We start from the raw sequence: 27,643 nt of genomic DNA on the forward strand, positions 1-27,643 counted from the left end.
ACTGTTGCAGTGGATTGCTAGACAGAAAGCCAAATGGTCAAACACAAGCCTCATTGCTGCTTCAACATAAGGACATTCCTGCAGACTCCCACCAAGCACTAGTAGTAGAATTTACAAGTATTTCAATGAGTGCCCTTTAAAGGGTTAAGTCAGGGGTAGAAGTCAACCCCAACACAACACTGGGCTTTTCTCCCTTTCAAAGTTTTACCAATGATATAGTAGGACGAAAAACAATTAGTGGCTGTGTGTCAGTGTGAGTAAACAAGCAACTGAGTGAACACAACTGACAAACAGAACAAAAGACATTAGGAAGAGAAAAGGGGCCTTTGTCAATTGACTATCAGGGGGAATAAACTGCTTCATAAGTGAGTGATATTAATAACTCAGTGGGACAAGTGTGAGAGAAAAGAGGCTTGTCATGCCAGCAGGTCTCACACTTGGCTGAGCTTCACATGGCTCGTCTCATGTCCAGCCCTGCAGTCTCTCCGCTACACAGCCGAGTGGCTCTACATGGCTCACCAGCCATTTTGGAGGCTTCCTTCCTGTCCACGTTACCCCAGACTCCCACCCATCTCCAATTTCCCCAGGGAGAGGCAGAGATTGAGAGAAGGAGAAGAGTGCAGAAAAGGAGCATGGGAGTTGATAATGATGCAATTTTTTCCATGTCCTGCTCCAAGTTTCCATTCTCTCATTGAATGTTTTATTTTCTACTCGTTTTGCCCTTCTCTTCATGAAAATATCCTTTGTGTATTCTGCTTCTCCTCGGAAACATACAGCAAACTCTTTCATCACTTCTGAGGAAGCCACGCATTCTGATGTTATGCAGGGAATGCATGTCCTTTTCACTGATAAGAGGAATATGGTTATTTGTGGAAGTGGCTAATCAGAACACTGCTTAGCCTTTTAATTTTTTTTCTTTTTACCCAAGAGACTTTATTAAAACCAAGATCAGAGAGATTTCAGAGTTCTAGTATAAAGTAAGTAGAGTTAGCCATTAGCAGTGAGCTGACAGGATGTAGAAACACCCAGGCTCATGCAGATGACCAAAGGAACTGACCACTTTAAACCAGAACTAGTTGGGCATTTTCCCTGGATCATGTTTTTAAGCTCAGCAAACACAGGATTAGTATCAGCTAGGTCATGACCAGAGCTATCTAGTAATGTGACACTGACCTGGGATCAGTGACTAGGTTGCTGATCTGCAACACTTTAAATGCCTTACACTTAAAGGAGATGTAATGAGAATATGCCGTAGTACGCTCAATAAATAAATAAATAAATAATTTGACTGATCTACTTATCGATGTGGCATTGAACAGGGAACTTTTATTCAAATGTATTGAGACACAGTGAGCACAGTGAACATATAATGAACTTCAGTTCTTCTTTGATGAACCATAAGAATACACTCACATGCACTCACATAAGACACCTGTTGTAATGACCCACCCTCCCTGATTAAGGCCAGCTGGCCTTTTTTGCATAACAACCCTAACACACACCTGCTTGCTATGGTTAGTGAACCTTGTCCTGACCCTGGACTTGGCTCCATGTATTCAGCTAACATAATGACTATGACTCTGAAACATAAATTCACTTTAAGGTTTGTTGTGAGAGATTAATACATGTACACGTGATTGTGCAGGGGACAGAAAGAGTTATGTGCTGACCACCCTGTGCCTGCCCTCAGCTGTCTCTCACTGGGCTAAATATACTGTGTGGCTGCTATGCTGCGCATTTCCAGCATTAGCTAACCGTGCTCACATTACGCTGTATTTTTTTAAATAAGATAACATAGACGGGGTTCATATGTCCAAGGCCCCTCAGCTGTGTGGGAGGTGAAGAGGTTAATTCAAACTGTGGGGGAGAAAGAGTAATTTTCTTTATGGATTATGTCATGTATTTTTTATTGGCTGTTGTAAAGGAGCTGGGTGGGAGGGAGGGTTTGCTGGTGTACTTACAGTGTATTGTTTTCAGAGGGTTCAGAACATGTTCTGTGGAGTTGAGCAGCAGGAGGTTAGCAAAAGTATTGAGATGCATTTGGGATTTTAATACTGCATGGGCTGAAAACAATCTAAATCATCACTTGAGAAGTTTAAAATAAAACCTTCTTGAACTAAAGGATTTTGCTTAGCTTAAAGGAGTAGTTCAACATTTTGGGAAATATGCTTATTGGCTATCTTGCAGAGAATGAGGTGGGATGATTAATACTACACTTAGGTCTGCTTGGTAAATATGAAGCTACCACCAGCAGCCTCATAGCTTAGCTTAGCTCAGACACAGGAAAAAGCAACATGTGATGGAGCCAGGCTAGCAGTTTGTTGTGTTTATCCAAAGCCTCCCAGCCGCTTGCTGTAGTTTCACATTTACTGAACAATTAATTAAACTATTAGAACTATTTCTGAAAGAGCAAAATGAGTTTATTACAGTCTAAATACAGTGGGTAAACCATTTTGTGTAAATAAATATAAAAAATTGTACTGTGCACTTGGGGTGTAGAGCCACGTCACACTGCACCTGCCACGTAAGGAGAATCATTGGTGTTTTGACAGTGAGTGTATGGTGGATATGGTTTCATATAGACGCTATGTGCGCGCACACACACACACACACGTATAACCTGACCTGAAATGAATGCCAGCAACTCCATATAAAGAGCTGGTGTCCGTAAAACTCTCATGGCTAAGTTACAGTTAGAACGCTGATCTATAACAGTTTAGACAAGCTGCTGATTACTGTTTAGATATGTTCATGGACACATGGACGTTGACACAGGCATCTCAGAATACTACTGGTAGTCGTGATGCTGAGCTTTCTGTAATGCACCAACAATAAAAATGAATTTCAGGTATGTTTTAATCCTTATAAATTGTGTTAAAGTCACTTAAAAGGAATTTAAATCCCTAATTAATGAGCGCTTGTCTCTCTTGTGCTCTTTTTCTGTTTCTTTGTCTTTTCCTCTCCGTCCCCTTTCTCATCAGAATACATTAACCAGCGTCTCACCCCTGAGGATGTGACACTCTCATGCTGACAAACTATGAATAGCTCTCGCCTTAATGCACAGCTTATGTGGAGTAGAGCACTGCATTCACTTGGCTAAACATTATTATTTCATGCTTCTCGTCCCCTGAATCTATACAGCTTTTTTAGCATATTGTGATGGTAAGCAATAAATCTCATTTTAGGTCAAGCGTTCACATGGGCTGTATTCAAACCAAATGAGATTGAAGCAGCTCAACAAATTTGATTGGTACATGGGGATTGGTTGGCTAATTGATTGTTTTTATTTTGTGTGTGTGTTCTTAGAATAAAGGAATGGGTGGACCAGATGCAAAAAGAGTTGATCACATTAATAGACACAACCAGTGGTATGCAGAACCTAAAACAGGTAAGCATGGCTTCAACACACACACACACACACACTGACTGTAATGGTTGCTTCAATTTAGTACTTTCTTCTAAAGATGAAAAAGTTTGTAACTGTTCTGGATCTTGCATTGCTAGGAGACACGCCATTAACTTTCATGGTGAGCTTCAAGACTGGGACCCGTCACAGATCCTGTATAGGCTGTTGCTGTATCAGTTAGAAAGTAAACACCTTAAACACCTGTGCTGTTGTCAAGTCTCTGCAGACTCACTTCTGTGTTATTCACACAAAGACAGGAGGGGGTTCTCGCTCAGCGGTCAATCTCTCTGTCTCTGGTTTTCTTATGGGGAAAAGAAATTCAGTATTATCGTGTGTGCGTGTCACTTGTCTTACACTCATTAACCCTTTTTGCATGAACTCTGCTGTCACAATCCATCACCAGTCTATATATAGTTCCTTCTCATTAGACATAACACTGCATCATTTCATTCTGCCAGCCCCATGTGCACGCTCAGATAAGATCAGAGTCACGACTATACCATGATGGCTGTAGTTCTCACACACACACTCACTCACGCACCCACACACAAGCCTACATCCGACCAAGAAGAAGAGGCTTTTTAGAGCCGCAGATTGACATAATGCATGTGGAACTGCTGCTCCCCCCTCCCTCCGAGAACAAAGTCAGTCAGCTTCAAAGAGTCACAGAAATCATTACAGAATGTGTTTTTATTTGATTTGGTTGCATGACTTGTCGCTAGAGGTGAGAATTAGAAGTACTCATATTTTGTATAGCCGTATACTCAGTTTAAAACTTTTGCAGCTGCGGAAGTTTTTGGAAACGCCCTTGTTTATAAGAAAATGTACTGTACACATGCAGAATTTAAAAGGGAGTGGTAAGCAGCTTGCAAATTAATAATAGATGTGCAGAATGTTCCAGATTGGCTGTACAGTTCATCCTGTACAATTGGAACACTTTCTAATATTTTTAATAATGTTAACACAATTTGCAGACCTTGATGCACACAGCAGCACATTTTTCACTGGCTGTCATGTTAGTTTTCAATTAAGGCATCCCAGATCCACTGCATAATGTGAGTACTTTCAGTGTCAACTTAACAGAATAAAATATAGAATTTTCAAGAAACTCATACAGCATACTGTGTAATAACATAAATCAAATCTAAAATTCAGAAGTATTACTCTTAAATATTGCTTTTCCACTACAGCAAAAATCCCACGGACGCCTGGGGGATGAAGACAAATACGTGCACAAGCCTCAGTCCTGTGGTTTGAATGTCGGACAGTGAAATCCCTCTAGGCTGCTAAATAATTGGCTCTTTGGCATTTGTGTTTTTTATTTCTTTTGCTGGAGCATTTTCCATAGCACAGTAAATGGTCTTGTTATGTAACCTGACATTGCAATTCAATCAGTGGACATGAAGCTTCCTTTTTTAAGTCATTGTGCTTTGGTCAGTGAGGTCGGTGAAGACGACCTCTAATGCTGTCAGCACGTCTGAGGATTGGCTATAGACAAAAGTATTGGGACCGTGACCGTTACACCAACAGGGACTTTAATGACATTGCAATCTAAATACATAGACAGCTTCCACTCTGAGAAAGCTTTTACCCATTCATGCGGTAAAGCATTTGTGAGGTCATACACTGATGTTGGACCAAAAGGCCTGGCTTGCAATCCCCAGTCCAGTTCATCCCAAAGGTGTTCAATCAGGTTGAGGTCAGGGCTCTGCAAGCCAGTCAACTTCTTCCACACCAAACATGTATTCATGGACTGTGCTTTGTGCACTGAGGCACAGTCATGCTGGAATAGAAGAGGGCCTTCTCCAAACTGAAGTATAGCAATGTCCAAAATGTCCAAATTGATATGCTGAAGCTTTAAGATTATCCTTCACTGGAAGTAAGGGGCCAAGCCCAACCACTGAAAAAAGCCCCGCATCGCACCGGAATTCAATAATAAAGAGGTCTGTCCCAATACATTTGTCTATGTAGTGTATTTTAGGAGTGACAAAACTTCAGAAAGCTCCTTTTGAGATGTTGTTTGTCTCTGATAACACGATGCGGTTATCCCGTGATCATCCCTGTATGAGCCTGCCTGCTGCAGGGGACAGAACACCCCAACCCTCACTTTCTACTATACACATTTTCATTGGTTTTAATGCTAGGAGAACACATGGATGCCATACTCCCATAATTCCTATGATCGTGTTATTTTGAACTGCAGTTTAGTTTTATGAAGTTTATGTGAAAAGGTTGACTATGTAAAACCAATTAGTGATCTAAATTATTCTTATTCTTGGGACTGACATTTTTACTTTAAACACCTTGACCTGACATCATTGACATCTTCAGTTTAAGTTTCATTCACCTCTGACCTCTGCTCCTTTCCTCTGATTGTCTCAGATATATCTTAAACACAGTCCTCACTTCACTTTGGAGACCAACAATGCGAGGGAACTGGTGGCGACGGCTGCTGGGAATATAGAGAGACTGCTGGCTAACCGCTCCGAAGCCCTGAAGGTTAGTGTGATGGTGACACGAAATGATCTTGTGGCAACCTTGCTGCTGAGGGGTGAGAAAGCATTCGGTTATTGCTTCTTCTTTGTTATCAACTGGACCTGCAACAGCTGTTATTTTTTATTTTTAGGAGATTTTGAGAATATAAAATACAAATTCTAGTCTGTTGGTGAGATCAGATCCAGGGTCTCTCTGAACACGGAGCCCAAGCATACTCACAGAAACAGTCTGCTTCTCCTCATTTCACATCAGGACAGACACTGGAACGCAGCCACTGCTTCAGGCCACGTGATGATACAATATAAGCAGACATCCTCCAGCTAGTTGTCTAAATTCAGAGTTCTCATTCTAGGTTGCCAAAAATATTAAAATTTCATGGTGTGCATGTGTTGTATCACTTGTCTTTTTTTTTAAAAAACTGAAAAACAGATGACCTTGTGTAGTTTCAGCTTTCATAAGTCCTTTGTATTTCCAGTGGCCGTTGAACTGGACTCTTACCAAATCCTTTTTGTGGGCCTCTTGTTTGAACTAAAGGAGAATGCCATGACCAGTACAGCAAACCAAATGCTTCTATTTGTTAAGTGAACATTAAGTGTTCACCACATGTAGCTGACCTCTTCCTTGCTGAATGGTGGACAAGACATTTCATAGACCTCGGAAGAACTGTAAGGTTGTGCTGAATTTGGTTCCTTTGTTTCTAGAAACAATACCACCTATAGTTATTAACTTTTGCCAAACATGTCAGCTACAGCACTGCATATCCAACCAAAGTGGTCCACAATATCTCTGTGCTCAACCATTCACACTCGCAGCCATCAGAGTTTTGTGTTTCGTAGCCAGGAATCGAACCTCCGACCCTCAGATTAATGGACGACCCGCTCTACCTCCTTGGGCTTGTTTGCATGTGGACAACAAGCTAAATTGATCCGTGCAATCTTTCACTGCTCCTGAGTTTAAACACAACAGTATCTAGCCAACTGAATTAGGATCTCCGGGCACTCCCTGTCTCGATCAATCTGGCTCCAGGAGCTAGAAATATCCAATTAAAGCCAGACAGCCTGTTGCCATGGCTACGCTTTCATTGATTACCCCATCAATCCAGCCGAGCATTTTGTTTTTCTTACATTCCAATAATTGCCAGGGGATGAGGGACAATTAGTTTTTGGTGTTGGGTCGCACCTTGGGAGAGAAACGCGCCTGCGATGTTAAACTACAGGCTTTGTTCTTCCATCCTATCAACACCATCTGCTGTGTATTTCACCTGTGTGAGTTAACGACAGTTGTCGAGCTCCTTGCTGAAAGTGTGAAAGGCAACGAGGGAGGCAAGCAGGGATGACATGTATAAATATATATTTTTATATAATTAGCTAAACACCATATGTTGATTGTCTGTGTTCCTCTCAGAAAATTTATTTGTCGCTGCATTAGCACTGAAGAGGGGAAAGAGGCGGCGCCATGTAAATGGTGTCCTGTGTAATGAAGTGGAGTTGAGCTAGCTTTATGGCGATCAATTTATGTAAGGGACCATAAATAGTTCCTGTGTTCACTTAGCAGAATCATGAATCAAAATGGACGTAAGGAAAGGATGACTGCAGCATCTGTAATGTTGCTGGCCTGACCTACACTAATCTAATATTACTGTGCACTGGTTTCAATCTATGTGGTAAAGAATTCTCCCCTTTGACTTTCCACCTTCAGCACTCTTTTTTTTTTATTTCCTGTAATCATATCATCCTTCGCTTTCTTTCATCCATCCCTCCTTCGTATCTCTGTCTATCCCTTTTTCCATTTGGAAGTGAAGATTACACGCAGCATGAAGTGATCATACAAGAGAGCGACTGTGTGAGAGGTTATAGCTTTCCACCTAAGAGAAAGAGAGACATTGAATGGCTGGGTGTGTGGAGAGAAATGATGAGTAGAGCGAGGAAGCTTTGAAAAGACCGGGAGCCTAATACAAATCTCCACTCCATTAAGATCTTTGCCTCTTAATACACAGTTTAGCAGGCAGTATTCTCTTGCTGTTCACACAGCACTGCTATGTGCTGCAGTACATAAACCAGTTCCCACCTCCAGATATTCCACTGATTTCTTGTTATTCTGTGATTAGATGCTGATAAGTCCTACTCCGACAAGTTGAAATATCTCCAGTGAAGACGGTCTGCTCTGCTGTAATGGATACATTTAGGCAAACACCCACCCAGTACAGAAGGCTGTGCAAACCTATAAATTCAGCTTAGTGTTCGTCTCACCCAATAAGCCCCGGCTGTTTATTGATTTCTGTTTGCCTTTATAAACCATGCTGGTAAGCCCATAAACTAGGCCAGTGGTTCCAGACCTTGAAAGTAAAGTGATGAGAGAGAAAATCAATCTGGCAGGTAAAGATCTCACCCCTTTCCTCTGGATCTTCGTTGTGGTGTCACATCATCTGCATATCTATGGAAAAAAGAAAATCACACCAACATTAGGGCTGAGTACTGTAAGACATCATGGCAGAGCACTTTAATACCCACTGAAATTGTCTGTGTCTCCACCCCGGAGCTGTACAGTTCAGAGCAAACGCAGCTCCTCTGACTGGTGGCATTTCTCTTTACACTGGGACAGCTCGTCCCCTTCGGCGATATTTTGCAAGTGTTTATTTGTTTGTGTGTGTTTTTCTGTGTGTGTCTGGGTGTTTGTGCGTTTGCCAGCAATTGTCAAGGAACACAATCTCATCAGAATGATGGCTGCTGTCATTAACTTAATCAGGGGCCTGCTTAGATTTGCTGTCTGTCAATCTGACATCTGACCATCCTGTCACCTCAGTTCAGTCGCTGCTTTTAATGCTGGTGCTCCCTTCACATGCGATCTCTCCTGATGTTGGCAGCTGTGGCTACTTAGAGAAAAACTGATTTTTCATTTTTGTTTTGTCATTATGCTCACAGTGGGTCTGTCCTGGATTGTGTTCACGAGAGGAATCGCACATCCTGCCATCGTTACATGCAAGGTTTTAGCGACTGCCAAAATCCAACCTTTTTAAAACTCGTTTTTAAAGCGTCACAAGGTTGCATATTCAGTAAAAACAAAGCAAGTAAACAGGGAGAGGAAAATGCTTAGAGGACCTAAACAGGAAGTAAAGTTGCTGGTAGTTTGTAAAATGAGACAATGACTTCTTAAAGTTAAAACATGAGACTCACTTATAAAGACACAATATATTTACTTCAGTGAAATAGAATATTTTAAAAACCTGATGTTGATACTTAAAGTAACACCACAGATTTTAATCTGTACTTTTCAATCTGACTTGACAATCTGGGGTTGATAATCTAGTGCTGTTTGGCTCCACGTTGCTCCTACACTCCGGTCAGACGAGCTTGAGTTCCCCTTCAGCTCACACTGCGTCGTGTCCTAACATGAATATGTGGATATATTTTATTATCAAATCAGATTTTTTTGCTCAACATCCATTGGGGGCAAAAATTTCACACAGTGTCATAAGTCTAAAATAATTATTAAGTTGTGTTTTAACTTTAATTCCAGTTTGTTAGTTTTTGGCTGCGATATTTTTTGCTGAACTGCTTACTGTCAGTTCTGTCCGACAAACATAGATTTGTATCTCTGCCATGTTTCAGTGCTGTCGATGGGCTTGAATCTGTGGCAGTAGTCAGTATCTAAAAGGACTTCATAGACATTTTTTTTTTTTTTTAGGTTTTGCTGTCTTCCTTCATTTTTCAGTTTTTCAGACATGGAAAATCTCCATGTACCCAACTCTTTCCTTATTTTTGGAGCATCACTCCTTACCCATACAGTCTCAGTCATTTCAAGTTAATGTTCCCAAAGTGTTTGTGATCTGACTGGGGAAATAATTTTGTTTCCAAAGCACTCATGGGCGATCAAAGAAGTTGCCTCTTTCATGTTGCGCCGCAGTATTCTACATTCGGTTTGCGTTGTCCTTAATAGGATGTCAAGTGAAAGCAGAATTCTCAACAGAAGAGAAACCACCGCAGTGCCGAGAGAACTTTTTACCTCGCGCAAAAGCCCTGAAAGTCTTGTTGTCATACAGTGGCTGATTATTTTAGTTTTTTAAGGGACATATCGATGTGTGCCAGATTGAGAGTTGTCTCCCCGATCACTTTGATACTTCAGAAGATGAGTCAGATTCTTTAGGCGGACGCTGTTGTAAGTGAGCTCCGCTGCTGACAAAACTCTGGAGATTACACAGGCTACACAAAGTGGAGATCTGCATGCTCACACACACAAGTGCAGTCACAGTTTCTTTTTCTTTTTTAGCCTTTCCTAGCCTTTGTTCACATCCCTGAAATCCTCTTTCTCTCTCTCTCTCATCTTGTTCTCCATTCTCATCACATATGGTATTGCTTCTCCTGTTTTGCGTCTTTTCTTCCTTTCATTCCTCCCTCCAATCTCATCCTTCCATCCTCATTGCTCCTCAACTCCCTTGTAACATCCTTTCCCATAACTTCACCCCGATTTTCTGTCACTCTTCGTTCAAATTCCCCCGTTTTCGCCTTGCCCGCCTTCCTGTTTTCTCCTTTTCCGTCCTTTCATATTTCTTCCCTCCTGTGTGAACGTGTGTGTGCGTGTGTATGTGTGTGTGCACAGTTTGAATATGGATGATAAATCCTTCTGAAATCAAGGAACATTACATTTTGAAATTTGATCCCCTATCTCTGTCTTGCCCACCCCCAACTTCTCTTAAAGCCTTCCATTATAGCTGCAGTGCTTCAGAGTGGCTTGAGAATAAATCGGCACATCATGTTTTTAACTCTACCATGTTGTACATGTAAGCAACCAGACTGTTGCTTTACTTGTCTGCAGCAGAGGTATTATTGTGTATATGTAAACATAGCTAGACATTAATCACATAAATTAAAATATTTTTTAATCACAAAAATATAAGAACCGGAAAGACATTTTAGTGTATTACAAGTTGCTAATTGCACTACAATTAGTATCCCCATAAGTAATTTCTCATCCTTACTCACAGAAAGCAAACTTGGCATCTTCTGAAACATGAATTCAGTTTAACATAAAACACTGTTTGCCCCTAAAGTGGTTGTTTTTTACCTCTCGGAGAAAAACAGTATTCTCAGAGGAAGACTGGAACATCTGCTCTCACTTTACATTAAAAGTGTCTTTTGTGTGATACTTCAAGTGTGCATCTGGCATCTGCTTTTCTCTGTCCAAGTTTGGAACAATTATTCTGTGTGTTTACATTCTGTGTGACTTTTAACAAATCCACCTATTAGAAAAGAAGCTTCCTATGGCACCAGAACTTGCCTGAGGATCATCATGTTGGGGTCCTCCATTCAGTCTGGGCAGGGGATTGTCAGGGGTGCAGTGTGAGATGATGAAACCCCCTGATTTAATACTGTATCCAGCTACAGACTGTGTAAATGTGACCATAGTGCTGCCTCCAACAGGATACATTTTGCACGAGATAAATTGTAGTCTAGAAATGTTTTGTATTTTTTTTAACCTGGCGTTTGAAGGTTCATCACCGGTGGTTTTTAAACTTTTCTTCGATTTAGCTGACTGACCTAATCAAAGAAAGAGAAATGACCGACCTGCCCTGCATTGTTTGCCTCCTCTTACTCAGTTTCTGTCTCTTGAGTGGCTTATGACTCAGGTGTTCCTCCACTGTACCTTCATCAGTATCAGAATCAGAATCAGAAAAGACTTTATTGCCATTGTAAGTGAAGAGGTTTCACATTACTAGGAATTTGTCTTGGTGATTGGTGCATACATAGAACGTAACAAGTAACGTATAACAGAAGAATAAAATAAAATAAGGTAACACAAAATAAAATAAGATAAGTAAAATAAATATGTTTCTGGAGGTAGTCTAAAAGTGAGGTAGTGCAGGGTGGAGTATAGTGCAAGTGGGTGAAAAACAGTGCAAATGAACAGCAGGTGGATAATGACATGAGCAAAAATCGTCATTACATCCATCCATCCATCCTGAGCCCACATGTAGTTGCCTGCATAACTGTGAGCTGCAGTGTGCATGCAGGTGTGGCCTGCTGAATGAACTCACACATATGGCACACACACACCTTGACACCTTTTAGTGCGTTTCTTCATTACATTGACGTTTTTTTTTTTTAACCTGCCTTGACAGTAGATGGCTTCCCTCTGATATCCAGGCCTCTCACTCTGTTCTCATCAATAATTGAACCATTTCCTCTTAACCAGTACTCTTTGATGGTGCCTGCGGTTAACTTCCCCCAGAGGAATAGGTCATTCCTCTTCCCACAGTGACACAGGCAGAGATCTCCATAACAGAGACAAAATGCACTGTTTTCAATCATCTAAAATCAAATTTCAACTTTTGTGTCTCAGTTTGAGATATTTGTCACGGCACACTGAATTAGCCTGCAGGACAACAAAATAATGACATGAATCCTGAGTCCTCTTGGAATCAAAGTAGCTGAAATAAAAGCATTTGTGCTGACCCCATAGGCCTGATTAAGATCTCATCTCATCTATGAATTTTCATGAAAACAAATCCAATTTTTGCTCTTCATTTTTTCTTCAATAGCCATCCAGTGTATTTATATCACCAACTACTTCTCTATTATAGGTTTTTTTTGTTTGTTTTTTTTTTTTTTTTAGCAGTGGTGGACTCTGCGACCCTCATGCTGGATTCAGAGAGCCTAAAAGCTGCCGAGTGTTTTGATTAAATGGCAAAGCACTCAGTGGCTTTTATTGTGAAGCACTGTGTTTGTCACCATAGTTAGCAGGACAACGACCATTTTGGTCATTTTTTGCTCTCTGAGAAGCTGTAATACACTGACAAATCTGTATTTATGTGAAAACCGGTATCTTAAATATGTTTAAGTTAGTTTTATTATGTTATTTTTTATTACTGATATTAATACACACACATAGCTCACTGAAGGTTACATCTGCAATCTTATTGCAGCTGTTTCAATCAAAAAATGACTGCAAAAGTAAGGACACATTGTTTGGCATGTCCTTGTACATCCTTACAGTCTTTACTTTTGACATTAAAAAGCCAGGGAAGATGACTCTCCCTGGTGGTTGGTCTCAGGATGGTTTAACACTGGAGGCAGAGGGCTGACTTGTCGGGACAGAGGGAAGGTTATTCTGTGTGGGTGTCTTCAAGGAACTCCCTCTCATGCTTTGTAGCCACCTTGAGGGATGCTCCTTGACAAAAGCACCAGCTTCAGGGGGACGTGGCGGACTGCCAAGACCTCCCCCAGACAGACGGCCCGCACGGAAGAGAGCGGACTGACCTGCGGAGAAGATGCCGTGATTAAAATCAAAGAGAGAAAGAGAATAAAAGAAAGAAGAAAAGAAGAATAAGGAATAAGAGTCAGTGAGGCTCTTAGTTTCCACAGGCGTTGTTCTTAAGAGAAATAAAAGAAAAAGATAAATAAAGAGAAGGAAGGAAGGGAGAGCATTAGGGAAGAGATAATATAGGACTAGAGAACAGACAGCTGAGGACTGTGCTGTTTGAATATTGATTGGTGAGGGTTATCTCAGGCCTGGGATCGCATTAGTGCCTTGGCAGCAGATCCAAAAAGGCTTTGGCTGTCCACCAGAGCCTGAGCCACAATTGGTGGCCGTTTTGGAAACAAAAACAACAGTTGTTTTCCAACCTTGGCTTCTTACATTGCTTTAAATCACCCTCAGCGTTGGTTTCCATCAGTAGGAACCCAGATCTTCCTAATTGCGAGTGTTCTGTTGGCATCAGCACAGACGAGCGGGTTTGAGGCGAATCTTAATTGCCGAGGAGAAAGATGGCCTGCGTTACAATGGCAAGATAATGAACAAAATGTTTCAGGTCTCTTGTGTTGCCATCGCATGGGAGCTTTCGCTCTCCACAGTGCATGGTCCATGGATGCGGCAGGTTGCCATGACACCCTGGTCGCTTAGCAACATGGGCATCATAAACAGATTCCTCACTCCCAAAATGAATCACTTCTCTTTCTCCGTCATATGGTACTTTCATTCAAGTACCCTCACTCATCATAATCTACCGTATGCATGCATTACACACAAAATTGCCTCTGCAATGGCATTCGTGTTCATTAAATTGTCCAAAAAGGATCAGAGCAAGAGTGTGAGCTCTTGAATAGAGCTCTTTTAAACGTGTTGTGTTATGTAGTGGTGCGTAATTACAGAGGAGTCACTGATCTGCAGTGTCTGGAAGTGCGTTATTAAACCGACACTGGATGACATGCTGTGAGTCATTAGACACTGCTGTTAAAGCCCTAATCACAGAGTAGGCACACGCACACACACACACACACACACACACACACACACACTCATTAGGCTCCTCACTCACATGTTATTTTATTAAGTTGTACAATAAAATGAAAACAGTTTCACTTGTATAATTTCCCATGAGTGCATACCCACTTGTACTTAAAGTTCATACACTAATGGCTTATTTTCTGTTTCCTGTGGCAGTCTGAAGAGAGCTCATTATGCAGTCTGTCACTTTGCACAATGATGTTCCTCCCAAAAGATTCTCACAGTGAAGTGCTGGTGAAATTTATTACATCAAAATTGCTGAATAAACAACATAAATTTTCTTCTAATGTCACATGCTGAGGAGTTATTATTGCCAGGTTATTTATGCTGATGGTGTCCACGGGACTCTCAGAGCCACTAGCTTGTTGCAGGGACATCTAATGCTGTGAGTAGTCTTGAGACATTAAAATATTACCTCCTTCAGTCACAGTCAAATTGCATAGTGCAGGAGAGATGGGAAGGCAATATAGTATGTCACTGTTGGAGATTGCAATGAATTATGGGATTGGAACGTATTTATGAAACACACTCTGATACAAATTGTTTAGTTTTTCTGTTTTTAATATATTTTCCAGAGACACAGGCTGAGTACCTTTAAGAGTCCATAGAATACTGAATGACTGAAAGCACAACAAATGCATCCATTTTACATTTTATAACTCGAATCTCTATAATAATGGACATTTAAAAAAATGTAAAACTATATACATTTACTTATAAGTTACTCTGTTTTCTTATGTCACACGCAGTACATCCAGAATCCAAGTGTCTGACTCCTCTTTGTGTCCGTTATAGATGCTCAGTCATCGTTTGTTGTGAGTAAAACATTTAAAAACATTATTAGTCAGCAATGCAAATAAAATTAGCAGTGAGGGGACAGTGCACAGAAGCTGAAACTTTTTTTTTTTTTTTTTTGGCAAAACTTCATAAAATCTTGCAATGTTTCACACAGTCGTGGCAAGCAAGAGTTGCAAGGGTTTTAAGGAATCTTTTGTTTGGCATGATGCAATGTTGTGCAAACATATTCTATCCCTCTCACCAAAAACTATTAATATTTGATATCCATAATTTTGCAGAAAATGTTGAATCTGTGAGATAGAGTTGGAGTGTGTGTCTGATTTTGGCCACCAGTGGCTCATTATTCACCACTTCCTGGAGTGTGTGTGTGTGTGTGTGTTTGGCTGCTTTTGTCAGCCCAGCTGTCGTGCTCCGTGTGTCTGCCCAGCTCCAGCTTTGTGTTTGTCATCTCTGTTTTCCTACATGAAACTTATCGGACGTACAGTACATGCATACAGAGAGGGTGTGTACATTTGATGTGTCTTGCTCGTTATCCCTCTCTGTCATGTTCAGCCCCATTCAGGCGTAGACGGCAGCAGCTGTGCTGCAGGAAAAATGTGTTTTTGTGGGATGTGAAAAATAATAGTTGACATTGTTGACTTTTTTTTTTTTTTGTCTGCACAATTAAGTTCCTTTTTTCTTAGCGGCTCGATATAACAGCTAAGGTGTGATGAGAGCTGGAACTAACTGGGGTGTGAAGTGATTGCTGACTATAAATCCGCTCTAAACGCTGTTGCCAAAATGATGTCTCAGCTTCGTCACAGTTAAAGTGGGAGATAAAGGAAGCAGCATCAGTTTTGTCTCCTGATTGCTAAAGAGCAACATGAAATCCAAGGTGAAATTGTGACATTACTTCAAGACGTGCGCAGAGCCACCATGTCAGCGCTGCAGCCGGTTACAGCTGTAATTGGGAGTTGTTTGCAGCCAGCTGGCGCACAGATAGTCGTGCGCCCGGCTCGAGGAGTTTGCTGCTGTAGAGATGAGCTGTCAAACCGGTGCACAGCAGTGGACAGCGAGACTTGGGACGGTCTCAACCAAATCACTTCCTGGGAAGTTGATATGTTGTTGAGGGACATTTCCTGTCTGAAAGTCGGGTTTGTAGTAAGTCGGGTTAACTTGTTAACTTGGATGCACTAACTGTGTAGTTGTTTTCTCTGTTGTGTCAGTCTGTCTGAGTGTGTGTGTGTGTGTGTGTGTGTGTGTGTGTCTCTCTCTCTCCCTCCTTTTTTTCTCACCACTCTCCTCCTGGCTCCCTACAGGCTGAGCAGGATAGATCTGACTAAAGTGCTGCCAGTCACAACAGCAGATGCTCATGTTTCCTCTGCTCTCTTGTGCCTCCCTGCACATCAGTGAGATTGCAGGTGTGTGTGTGTGTGTGTGTGTGTTCTGTCCTGGCAGGACTAGATGCTCTAATCAGACTGCCAGGAATGTGCGTCAGGAAAGCAAGCTTGTTTACACACACATATACTGTGTGTTTAAAAGTTTTGAATCCGTTATCCTGTGCTCTTACATCGCAGACACAAAGCATGATTTTGGACAACTGAGGGAGATTTGTCAGTTGGTCTATCTCTCATTGCTTCTCACCCTCCCTCACTCCATCCCTTCGAGCGCTCCTCCCGCGTTCAGACAGGAAGACTCATCTAAATGAGATGAGTCTGTTCTCCATTAGAACTTAGTGATAGCTGTGATTGAGCAGCGGAAAGCCGCCACTCCCAGCAGCATCTTCTGACAAGACGCCACAGATCGTGAGAGCAAAGCACTGAGAAATTTTACATCATGAATCAACAAAAGCTGTATCCAAGACCAGTTGCTGGCACTCAGAGCAGAGCTTAAGATATCAGAGTACTTCTTTGTCCACACTGGGTTTGTATTGTAGACAAATACACACAAAGATCACACGGTATATGTGGCATGTGTTCTCTTTACATTCACATATTCGAGGTAGCCCAAACTTCTGCTTCGAAGTCACTTAAAACTTTCGCTCTAGTGCTTACTGACTCAAATTTATATATACAGTGTTCTTTTGGTTTATTTACACATTTAATATATGAATCCAATTTTTCTGTAACACAACATTTGGATCTTTTTCTAGTGACATCAGTAGAAGATTTAAGGGATTACAGTGGAAGTGATTCATTTTCTCAACACTCACACACACACACACACACACTCATTCTAGTGCATACAGTGGACTTACAAGGCATCTGCTACGAAGTGGTCGCTAGCAGCTTGTTAAACATTTTTTCCCACTTGCTCATAGTAATTCAGCCCAATTTTCTCTCTTGTTTTTATTTGTCTCTTTCCACTACTTAATGTTTTCAGTGCACAGGCAGTAAACCTCACGTTCAGTTACACATCTCTTTTTTCCCAGGTGGCGGCACATGTTGCGAAAGTGCGAAACCAAAACAGTTTGCCCTATTCAGCTTAAATGGCACCAGTAACAGCACAGAGACATCATCTTCGTTATCTGTTCTGTAACTCAGCAATATGCTCTCATTAGTTATTCTATAGCAGCTTGCTGATATCATAAAATTTCACGCCAGCTCATTAGCAAGACTATGTTTTTGTCATGGCTATTTATTCTCATTACTTACAGCACTTTCTATAGCTCAAAATCTTTCATGAATTTGCATTGCACAAAAGAGCAGATACGCGGAAGAAACTGCAACAGCTGCTGACCTTTGACTCTGGTTGTGTGTGAGCAGGTGTGTGTGAGCAGGTGTGTACAGCTGCTGGAAATCTTTCCCGAGAGCTGTAAGTGAGTCAGCAGGTTCCACCTGCAAATAGATTACTTTAATCTAAATAAGAAAATTGATAAAAATAATTATTTAAACAATATGCAAATTACATGTCTATTAAAGTGTCTGTGTCTTTTCCTTAAAATTCAGATATACTCAAAAGCCTTTTGGCCTCTTGTTGTCTTTTATTCCTTTGATGATGCTTTGAGCTCAAATATGAGCACATTCAGAGTAAATCACCATTTATGGGTTTGTAACGACAGCCTCAGATAAGCAGTTTATCAGACTGATTGAAACACACGCCCCAGTCTTGCTTTGCACAACAACAATGTGACTGGGAACAGCGTGCTCCCATCAGCAGCCGGATGGCCACTGGTTAGTGGCAACTAAATCTGGAAAGGCGCTGTGTGTTTGGACAAGCGCAACAAAAAGACCACCTGTTGAGAGCTGAATTTCTACAAAAAACTGTGTGAACATATAAAGAGTCACTAATATAAAAAGCTAACTTAGCTTTAGTGCGACCAGTTGGGAGGATGTATATCAGAAAGTAGTCAAAGTATTTTTTCCCCCCTTAAGTGACATTTACATTCTTGTCAGTGCATACTTAAGTATTCAGAATGCAATGGCGTCTTTTTTCCATACCTTGACCACACACACACAAACACACACACACACCTAGTTCCTTTCACCTTTGCTCCTATGCTAGCCGCAGGGTCTCGCTGTCTCTGACAGCTGCTGCTAAATTTTCCCCCTAATGAGACACAACTGAAAGGCTGTCGAGGTAACCGTGTTTCAGAGCTAAAGAGCCCCCGGCATGCATTATGGGGCTGCATGGTGTACAGACATAACGAGTCATCTGAAGCCAGATCCTTTTTTTTTTATCAAAATGTTGCCTCAGTGCCAGCTGATTGTGCAGTAAGGAGGGCTTTTCTTTGACAAAGAAAGAAGGAGCAGAGCATGAACAAGAGCTGAAAAATGTTGGCACTGTTGTTGTGGAAATGAAAAACTAGATGATTGATGAAATTACATATGCTTCATCTTATTGTGAGGCTGCAGTGATATCGGCCAAGTGGTATATTATTTCTAGTGTGTTTGAATGAGCGATTCCAAAACTGTAAACAAAGAAAACAGCACAGTTGGTGTCATGTGTAAGGTCTAATTTTTGCACTCAAGCGCTGCGACTAATATCCCCGCATGTGATTTGCAATCAGCCTTTGTTCTGCCTCTCTGATTCTTGCTACGGTCTTGTTTAATTTTCACAGCAGAATTAATTCAATAATTCATTGTTTCCACCCCCTCCTTCTCATATTTCATAAATTAATTTGCTACTTTGCCCCCATCAAATATCTGCTCCTTCCGTGTGACTTGAAACCCAGGAGTAAGCAGGAAGAACTGGATTTGCTATTTCCCAAGGGAAATTAATAGTACAGCGTTTTTCTGGACCAGGTATAGATTAAAATCTGGGACCATTATAAACCCATTAACCTAGTCATTAGGACCAGATCTGGGAAAAGAGGGGTGGATGGCTAATTTTAGCCTAGTTTTGCAGCTAGTCCTAATTCACACCTGTAGGTGCTGAGAGCACCTTCTACACACTGCATCATCGGGACCCTCTTTGAGCTGCCATAGTGTTAGATATCATAACTTGACATGTAACTCTAATATTTAATTACCCATATTTTCTTCTGCGGGTAAAGAGAGTTTTCTAGCTGACTTGCTCGTGGCTTTTAAAAATTTCTAAATGGGCTCACGCAGAAACTGTCATCTTTTGAAAAAGGGGAGCCGGCACCCAAACTATTTCCACGATGTTGACTGTAATGTAACCATAGAGGTAAAAATCTTAAATTCTAAATTTTGACAATAACATTTAACATGTTCTAACATACTTGATTTCTTTCTCTTTTGTCAGAGGCTGGCAGCAGAAGCAGAAAAGTTTCAAGTGGAGCACGAGTGGCGGGACGACAGCGACGTGAGTGAGCTGATCTGATGTGTTCGTTGACACTGGCGGTGTTACCTACAGATCAAGTGGTGCCCTGAACTCCATAAGAGGAGCCGGGGTTGGGGGTGGCGGGCGGCCATGATATTCATGATCCAATATGATTGTAATAATTGGATGGCAAATCTCATTACGAAGACAATAGTGCTGTAATGACTTTATACAAGATTGAATTTCATTATTTTACATAACAGACAAAAAAAACCTGTCATGCTTACGATGAAAACACACACACACACACACATACACACACACACACACACATACACTGGTATTATCCATTAATCATAGTATTAACTGTTAGAAGAGAATGTACAGCAAATAATATGAACACACTATTATTTTGCACATCGAATTATTTAGCCGATTGCTTGTCCAGTGTGCGTGGTGGCAGTGACAGCAGCGTCCTCTGTGAGACTCGCAATGCAGCTCTTCAGCTATTCACAGCCAGTGTTTTTCACTCAAGCCTTTTCATAATAAATGCAAATTGCAAATTACCTTCCTCTGCTTTACAATGAGAAAAGCCTCACACTCTTGGCAGCTGTTTAACAAATGACAGATGATATTTTGTGTACATACTGTGGTGGAGAGCTTCAGAAATTCAACCTCGCCGTTTAGCCTGTTAATATGAAAAAAACTCCTCAGTGTTGTTTGCCAAACCTTAATGATTCTTTTCCATTAAAAGTTTGCCATTATTCAACATTCTTCATGCTGTCACTGAGAAAACAGGAGAAGAAATATCCTCTCTGGAGATAGATTAATTTATCCGCTGTACTTCTCAGTGAGTTTGATATTCTTTTGGCCAGTGATGCTTGACTGGCAAATGTAATTAATTTTCAGTTAATGTTTTGAGGCTTCTTGCAATACCTGATCCAATTAAGCATACTGCAAGGAACTTTTAACTGGTTATGAAACAGTCTCAGTCTAATACTTATATAAGCAAACAGGACCATTAGCGAACAGATTGGCTATTTGAATGTATTTATTCTTAATGTCTTTAATTTGGTTGCACTAAGAAAATTAAAAGTATTTTCTTAATGGCAGAGCTGAGGATGACTGCGATTACCTTCTGCCTGCAAGCACTAGAAGGACATTATCTCTCTTGTTCCATGGTCACTTACGAAAGAAAAAAACATATAAACATATTTTATGGATTTGTATCGTAGTAACTTATTAGTATTGGAAATACCAGTTGGTGTGCTGTGTACTGTGTGTTTATGCGCATGCGGTTTGTTCTCTGTCACCTTTGATAACTGGGTCAGTACTGCTGGGCACCTCTCCCTGCTGACTTTTAAACACTAAAAATGTGTGGCTCCTCCAACTGAACCACACCAGTGCTCAGTGTAATATCATGACATGGACTCTATTTACACATGTTATTAAAATACAAGTTTTATCTGACTTCTTTAAAGAGATCAGTTAGATTAGAGTTATATTGGTTCTTGTTGTCTGCATTCTGATTTGATCTTTTTTTTTACGTGCGACGGGGTTCGGACGTAGCCCTGTCAAAAATGACACAGAATGTGAGACTTTACAATCTGTATTAAGTTTCATTTGAGGACGAAAAGGTCATCTTTTACAACTCCAAAGACTGTGTTTGCAGCTGCTGTGAATGTGAGGAGAAAAAGTGGTGTAACTGGTGGGAGCAGATCGCGTTGGAGCTCTCAGTGAGTGAATGACGTATTGAATGAGTCATTGGGTTTTGTTTTTTTTTCTGTGGTTTTTAAAAAAAACAAATGAGACACGACCTGCAGTTACACCTGCCAGAAAGTGAATGTTGTTGTGCTTCAGTAAGCATCTTTTCATCCAGACTGATCTGGCAGTACACACATCACTCCCACCACAACATGCCACAAAAGTAATAGCCGAGTTAATTTTTCAACCCTTCCCCTCCCTGCATGCCGTTCTCCATCTTTCACACATTAAGTGTTGTTGCACACAGCAGCCAGCCCTGAAGGGTGTGATGGTGTGACCTTAGTGTTTTCGTCACCTCTTGAGGTGCACAGTAACATGACATGACAGAAAACATCAGAGCACAGTCTCCTGTTATCAGCACTTTTGTGTGTATATTTTTGCTTACGTGTGCATATAAGCACATGGGTGTTACACCTACTCTGATTGAACTTATATATCTACAACTTGCTATCAATCACAACAGCAAAACAGAGAACACATGCTAATATTTGACCCAATTTACGCTTCTGAAGTGCTTTTTTGTGCTAATTACAAACTGGTTAAGCTTAGGCAACAGTGGCAGTGGCAGGAGGAGTCACAGGTCCCTTTGAGTCACCATCCCATTGGAGGTGGGAGTCAGTGAACCAGCTCCAAGGCTCCAGGGCATCCTTATGTCAGCAGCTAGGCTAGCTTGTTAGCGCCCTACTGCTCTGTGTACTGACAGGAAGCCCAGCAGTGTGAGAGGAAAGCAACACCACTTGCTTCACTGATCCTCAGTGTCAAACGCAGACCACTGCCTTGCAAAATGCAGCAAGGGTAGGGTCATATCCACAGTTCTATGATACTTTTACTTTTCATCCAAAGCAAAGCACTGTGAAAGCTGCTGGCCAGATTTCCATTCATGGAGTGCTAATACTTCTGTGAAATTTCCTGATTTGTTCCTTTGAGGTGAAAACCTTTCCATTTTGCACACACATACCTACGCCAAGAATAAAAATGTTCACTTTGCACGCATGACACACTGCCAATCAGTTTGCCAATCAGTGTTTTCTCCCAAGTCAAACCCAATTGATTTTAATGATGCCCTGGCATTTCCTCAACTTCCATCTTTATAGATGAGCAAACTTCACATTTTAGTTTCACAATCGCCAAGGCTGTAAGGACAGCAACATTTCTGTTATGTTGTTTGTTCAGTCCAACACATTGATACTGAATGCAGTGAGGCCTCACACTTTTCACCTTGTTTATTCCCTGTAATATCAAGTATATAAGGCACCAAATAGCTACCTGGGATTTGATCTCAGATCAGGGTGCACACACTCTGGATTTGGATTGAAAGAGCACCTTAACAGCAGCAGCTTTGATTTAGCAGTGCACTCCAGCGTGCGTGAGTACACCGTGGCATCACTGTTAGGCCAAAGGTAAAATAATGAAACTCTCAACTAGAGCTGCCTGGCATTAAGTTACATTTCAAAGATGTGCTGTTTCTCCATTTGATCATTAATTTCTCTTCTTTTTCTCTTTCATTCTGTTTTCAGGCTGACAAAATAGTTTACTACAATGCCAAAGAGGACGTAAGTACATTTAAACCCCACTACTTTAATAGTCTATCAGTGTGATTAGAGATGCAAATATTCACAAATAAAACTCTACAAACAGCCCATATCCAGCCCTGCAGATGTTATTACCATTTCAACAAAGGTGATAGTTGATAGCCTGTGAGAATCTGTCAAAAGAACAAAGAATATGTGTGTGTTGCATGGATAGGAATTATTGATGTTGTATCATATTATGGTTAGGTATGCATGTTTATGAAAGCTGTTTCTTTAATGCATGAGTGCCAGTAAATGTTTTAGACCCCACACTCAGAAACACATGCGTGAGACGTTGAATGCCTCCGCAGGCCTCGGACGTCATCTGTCTGCTCCTATAAAGAGGGATCAGCGTCTAATTCCCCTACGCTGTCCCAGTGGGAAAGAACCACACACCCACAGCACACTAATGTCACTCTGTATTTGACTGACAGCCCTTCTCCTCCCTCATTCTCTTCTCTCTGGCTGCCTGAGTTTATGTTTCACTGCCGAAAATTGAGTTTCTCAGTCTTTATCTGTCAGTAGTGACATTTCAGTGAGGACTCAACATTGACACCTTGCCATTCACAGTAACGAGAAACTACATATACAGTATGTTTACAAACAGAGGGTGATACATGTGGACACATTTTAAGCCGAAAAGCACTTTGCAGGATGTGTTTACTTCAGTTTTTCCCCCTTTCGTGCAGCTTAATCAGACTGAAGAAGCAAAGAGAAAGAAGAACCGATATATTCCAGATGATTTCGATATAGACCCTGACTTCAAACGACTCGTCTCATACAACACCACCGCCGTCCACATCCCTACGGATATATATGAAGGCTGTAAGTAGAAACACACATACGCATGCACTGTAGAAAAATCCATAATCTCTCTCGTATCGTCTGCACATCAGTGTGTTATAAATAGTAATACACAGAGACCACCAACCGCCCTGCTTTCTGTCTCTCTTTATCCCTGTCGCCACTATATTCAGTATCTACAGTATGTTCCCACGACGTGGAGCTCAGCCTCCCAGCACTGTCTGCAGTGTACAGTTCCACACCAAGGCTAGGTTATCCTAGTCTATATATAGCCCTGATGCCAGCAACCCACCAACCAGCACACGCTTGCCCCCTATTTGTCCTGGTCAACAGCTGCTCTTTTCCCCTCGCATTCACTGCTGACCTCACTGACCTCTCAGGACAGACGTGTCAGAGCTTCTTTCACTGTCACTGTTTGGTCATATAAACATCATGGTGCGCATATTTTAATTATTATCCATATCGATAGCATGGGAATAGGGACAGCATTGAACTGGGTGGATTGCAATGAAAATCTCATTGTTTCATGTTTCTCTCAGTTGGATAATTGCCCATCCCTTTACGCTGGAGCTTCTCCCTGCATGTACTGGACACAAAGCAGGAAAACACACTGGACAGGTCACCAGTCAAACTAGATTTGGCTTCCGGTAATGGAATAATAAAGGGTGCTATTACAGGATGTGGACAGCCTTAAATTCTTTTAGACAAGTTTGAGAGCCACATTATTGGAGTTTTATCCATAATGACCTTACAGATGTGAAACAGACATTACAGTGAAGAAAAGAGAAAATGATACGATTCATGATACCGTGCTAAATTCTTTTCCTGTGGTGATGAGTGATAAAGATGGTACCTGAGTGTGTTTTAGTTCAGATACATTTATCCTTTTGCCAGTGATTTGAAAACACTAATATGTTAAACAAATACAACCTTTATTGGAGAAGATACTGTAAATTGACTTATGTATGGGTGGATAATTATTCAGAGAACACACACAAGCACATCCTCAGAGCTGTTAGTCTCACACACACACACACACACACACACACACACACACAGACAAGTAAGGATGCAGGCATCTCTTCATACACATACAGACTGAAACATACAGTGCAGGTCATGTCCTTCCTTGAGGACACACTCGAGTCTTGACACATGCACACACTTTGTATGGAAGGATATGGAGATGCAAAAGAGTGAATATTAAATTAGAACTGACATGTGATGTGATAAGACAAAGCTAATGAAATCTGCATGAGTCAAAAGAAATGCGGTATCAGCCCAAACTTACACAAAACCTACATGATTGGCCTCTCGTGCTGCTTCAGACGACATTTCATAAAGGATTTCACATGTTGCACGCTACATTTAACAACACGCACATTCGACAGGCATCAAAACAGTTAAATCATTTTCTTATACCCAGGCATAAGCTAATTGCCTGCTTGGTATTGATTGAGCGTTCAATGTCAATTTCCGTAATGATCGTCACACTGGGTTTGCTATATGCAGCGGACTCAGTCACATGACTTTGATGCCCTTATACAGAAAGTCACTCCACTCCACTATAAATGTGCGCAGTGATGGGCCTCTGAGGCCTCTGACTGTGCAGACACTTCTGTCATTGCCAAATGGCCAAATGCACTTAGTTATTTTTACAAGCAACAGTTATAATGATGAAAGGGTGGGGGATGGGTTGGGGTGTTGGAGGAGAGAGTTATTTCTAGTATGATTCATCACTGGGTCTTTTGCTCTCTTTGTGCGACTATACATGACTGTCTTTTTTGCTTCTTAATCTCTCCTCTTTTTGCTCAGTTGAGGTTTTATTACAGAGATCCTTTGCAGAATTCTGTTTACATGCCCTCAATGGGATGTTTATCAAAATACACACAATCACTTGTTCTTTACATGGCTCCCAAACCTCCGTCATACAGTGCTGTTGGTTGATATGTGGCCTTTCTCCCAATCACATTGTATATATTTTTACTTAATAGTCAGTTACTTTGGGGTTCATGCTAATTCCCTTTCTTGCTTACAATTAGGTGAGCTAAAGTTAGAGGCCAGTTAGCGTAGCTTAGCACAAAGACTGTAAACAGTCTGTCCAAAGGATACAAGATCCACTTACTTATAGCATTAAAGCTCACATTAAATTATAATTTGTTTATATGTATACATCTTATTTGCTTATGCCAGATAAGTGGGAAAACAACAAATAACCTGTAGACAGTGCCAGACTTGTGGCTTTCCCTGTTCACAGCATGTGTGCTAAGCAAAGCTAAGCAGCTGATTGCTGCTGATCATTTGAACTGAACTTCATCTGGATAAGCCAGTTAATATTCTTTTAATGTCACCGTACTTCTGACTTGTCTCTGATCTCCTCCAGTCTGTGGATGGAGAGTGGTCTCTGCGTGGAGTTTTGCTTAGCAAAGTAGCAATTCCAAAGCTATTGTTGGTGGTCTTTCTCTCTAAAGACGCAATATACCCCTGAAAATGCAGCTGCACTGATGTATAGCAGTTGTATTTATACTACTTTCTGGAACAAGCAGACAAGCAACTTAGAATTAGAGGTACTTGGACATGCGCACAAAGCCTACACGTACACACTCAATAATTACGTCATATGGACTTTTGCAGACGCTCGTGCACTTGTGCAATTTTGGCTCTATTCTCTCTATCTCCAAGGACGGGCTGCCACAGTGATGCCACTGTGACTGGCCAGCACTGTCGGTGTTGCCATGGCAATGTGTTTCTGAGTGTTTGCGCGTGTGTGCGTGCGTGTGCGTAGAAGGAGACCCACATGCTTAGACACGCCCCTGGTGTTCTGTCTTGTTGTGTGTAGGAAGGACTGGTAACTTGATTAGAGGACTTTGTTTAGACATTGCTGGCGTCCTTGTGGCTTGGACTGACGCTGAAGGAGAGATGCGTCTTGCGCCTCTTCTTCTTAGATTGCCGTCGACTTTCTCCCCACCCCTTTTCATTCTCTGCTTTTTTTTTTTTTTGCACCTTAACTCTTCCATCTTCCCTACATATTATCTCAGGTTTGCATTTTTTCATTCCCCCTCACCTCCTTGCTCATCTGACCCCTTACTTCTTTTCCTCTTCCAGCTCTGTCCCTTCAATCCACATACCCCTCATCCTTCACTCTACTTTATTAGGCATATTAATAGCAGGGTGTGTGGAGACAAATGTGCTACTGTCTTTCTCCACTGCATTAGTCCTGCTGATTGGAATATATTCTCCCTGTTGATCCAGTGTGGGTGGTCAGACTGGGATTCATTATTGTGTTTATGTGTGTGTGTGTGTGTGTGCACTGGAGATGAATCAGGGTTTTATCTGTGTGTGTGATTGTGAATGTGTTTGAGAGAGACAGAGAGGAAGAAACACTTGGGGTGTGAGAGCCGTCGTGCATGTGTCACATCACATGCACCTACTGTATACGGATCTCATGCCAGCGTATGCGTGTCCTCTCGCTCATTAGGCAGATTGGCGTGGACGCGATGAGAGGAGATGAGAGGAGAGCATTGCGGCCTTGGCTGGAGATCCGAGGCTCATCTGATGCCCGTTTGCATCAACGCTGTGTGGCACCTGTCAACCCGAGACACACGCGCGCAGTGACGTGCTGAGATACTGTGACACCGTGTGTGCGAGCGTGTTTGTGTTGAAATCACGCTTCCTGTGGCAAAGCTCACAGCGTATGAATAGATTTTTTTCCCCCTCTTCTTCTTCTTGCACTCTTGTGCCACTTGATACACGTCCTGTTTCATTTACCGTGCAGGCTGCCAAACTCTGACGTGTCTTCATTTCTATCTCTCCCTCCTCG

At 41.5% G+C, this 27,643-nt stretch overlaps 1 protein-coding gene across 3 annotated transcripts in view; it reads left to right on the forward strand.

Moving 5' to 3' along the window:
• cacna2d1a (calcium channel, voltage-dependent, alpha 2/delta subunit 1a) overlaps positions 1-27,643 on the forward strand; it is an 80,313-nt gene that overhangs the window by 12,552 nt on the left and 40,118 nt on the right. For all 3 annotated transcript variants that reach the window (XM_046379084.1, XM_046379085.1, XM_046379086.1), the window contains exons 2-6: positions 3,307-3,388; positions 5,789-5,905; positions 19,667-19,726; positions 22,966-23,001; positions 23,709-23,844. In XM_046379084.1, the coding sequence (XP_046235040.1) occupies positions 3,307-3,388; positions 5,789-5,905; positions 19,667-19,726; positions 22,966-23,001; positions 23,709-23,844 (431 nt within the window). The remainder of the gene's footprint in view (positions 1-3,306; positions 3,389-5,788; positions 5,906-19,666; positions 19,727-22,965; positions 23,002-23,708; positions 23,845-27,643) is intronic.

The sequence above is a fragment of the Scatophagus argus genome, chromosome 22, assembly GCF_020382885.2.
Source record: "Scatophagus argus isolate fScaArg1 chromosome 22, fScaArg1.pri, whole genome shotgun sequence".
NCBI classification, from domain to species: Eukaryota; Metazoa; Chordata; class Actinopteri; family Scatophagidae; genus Scatophagus; species Scatophagus argus.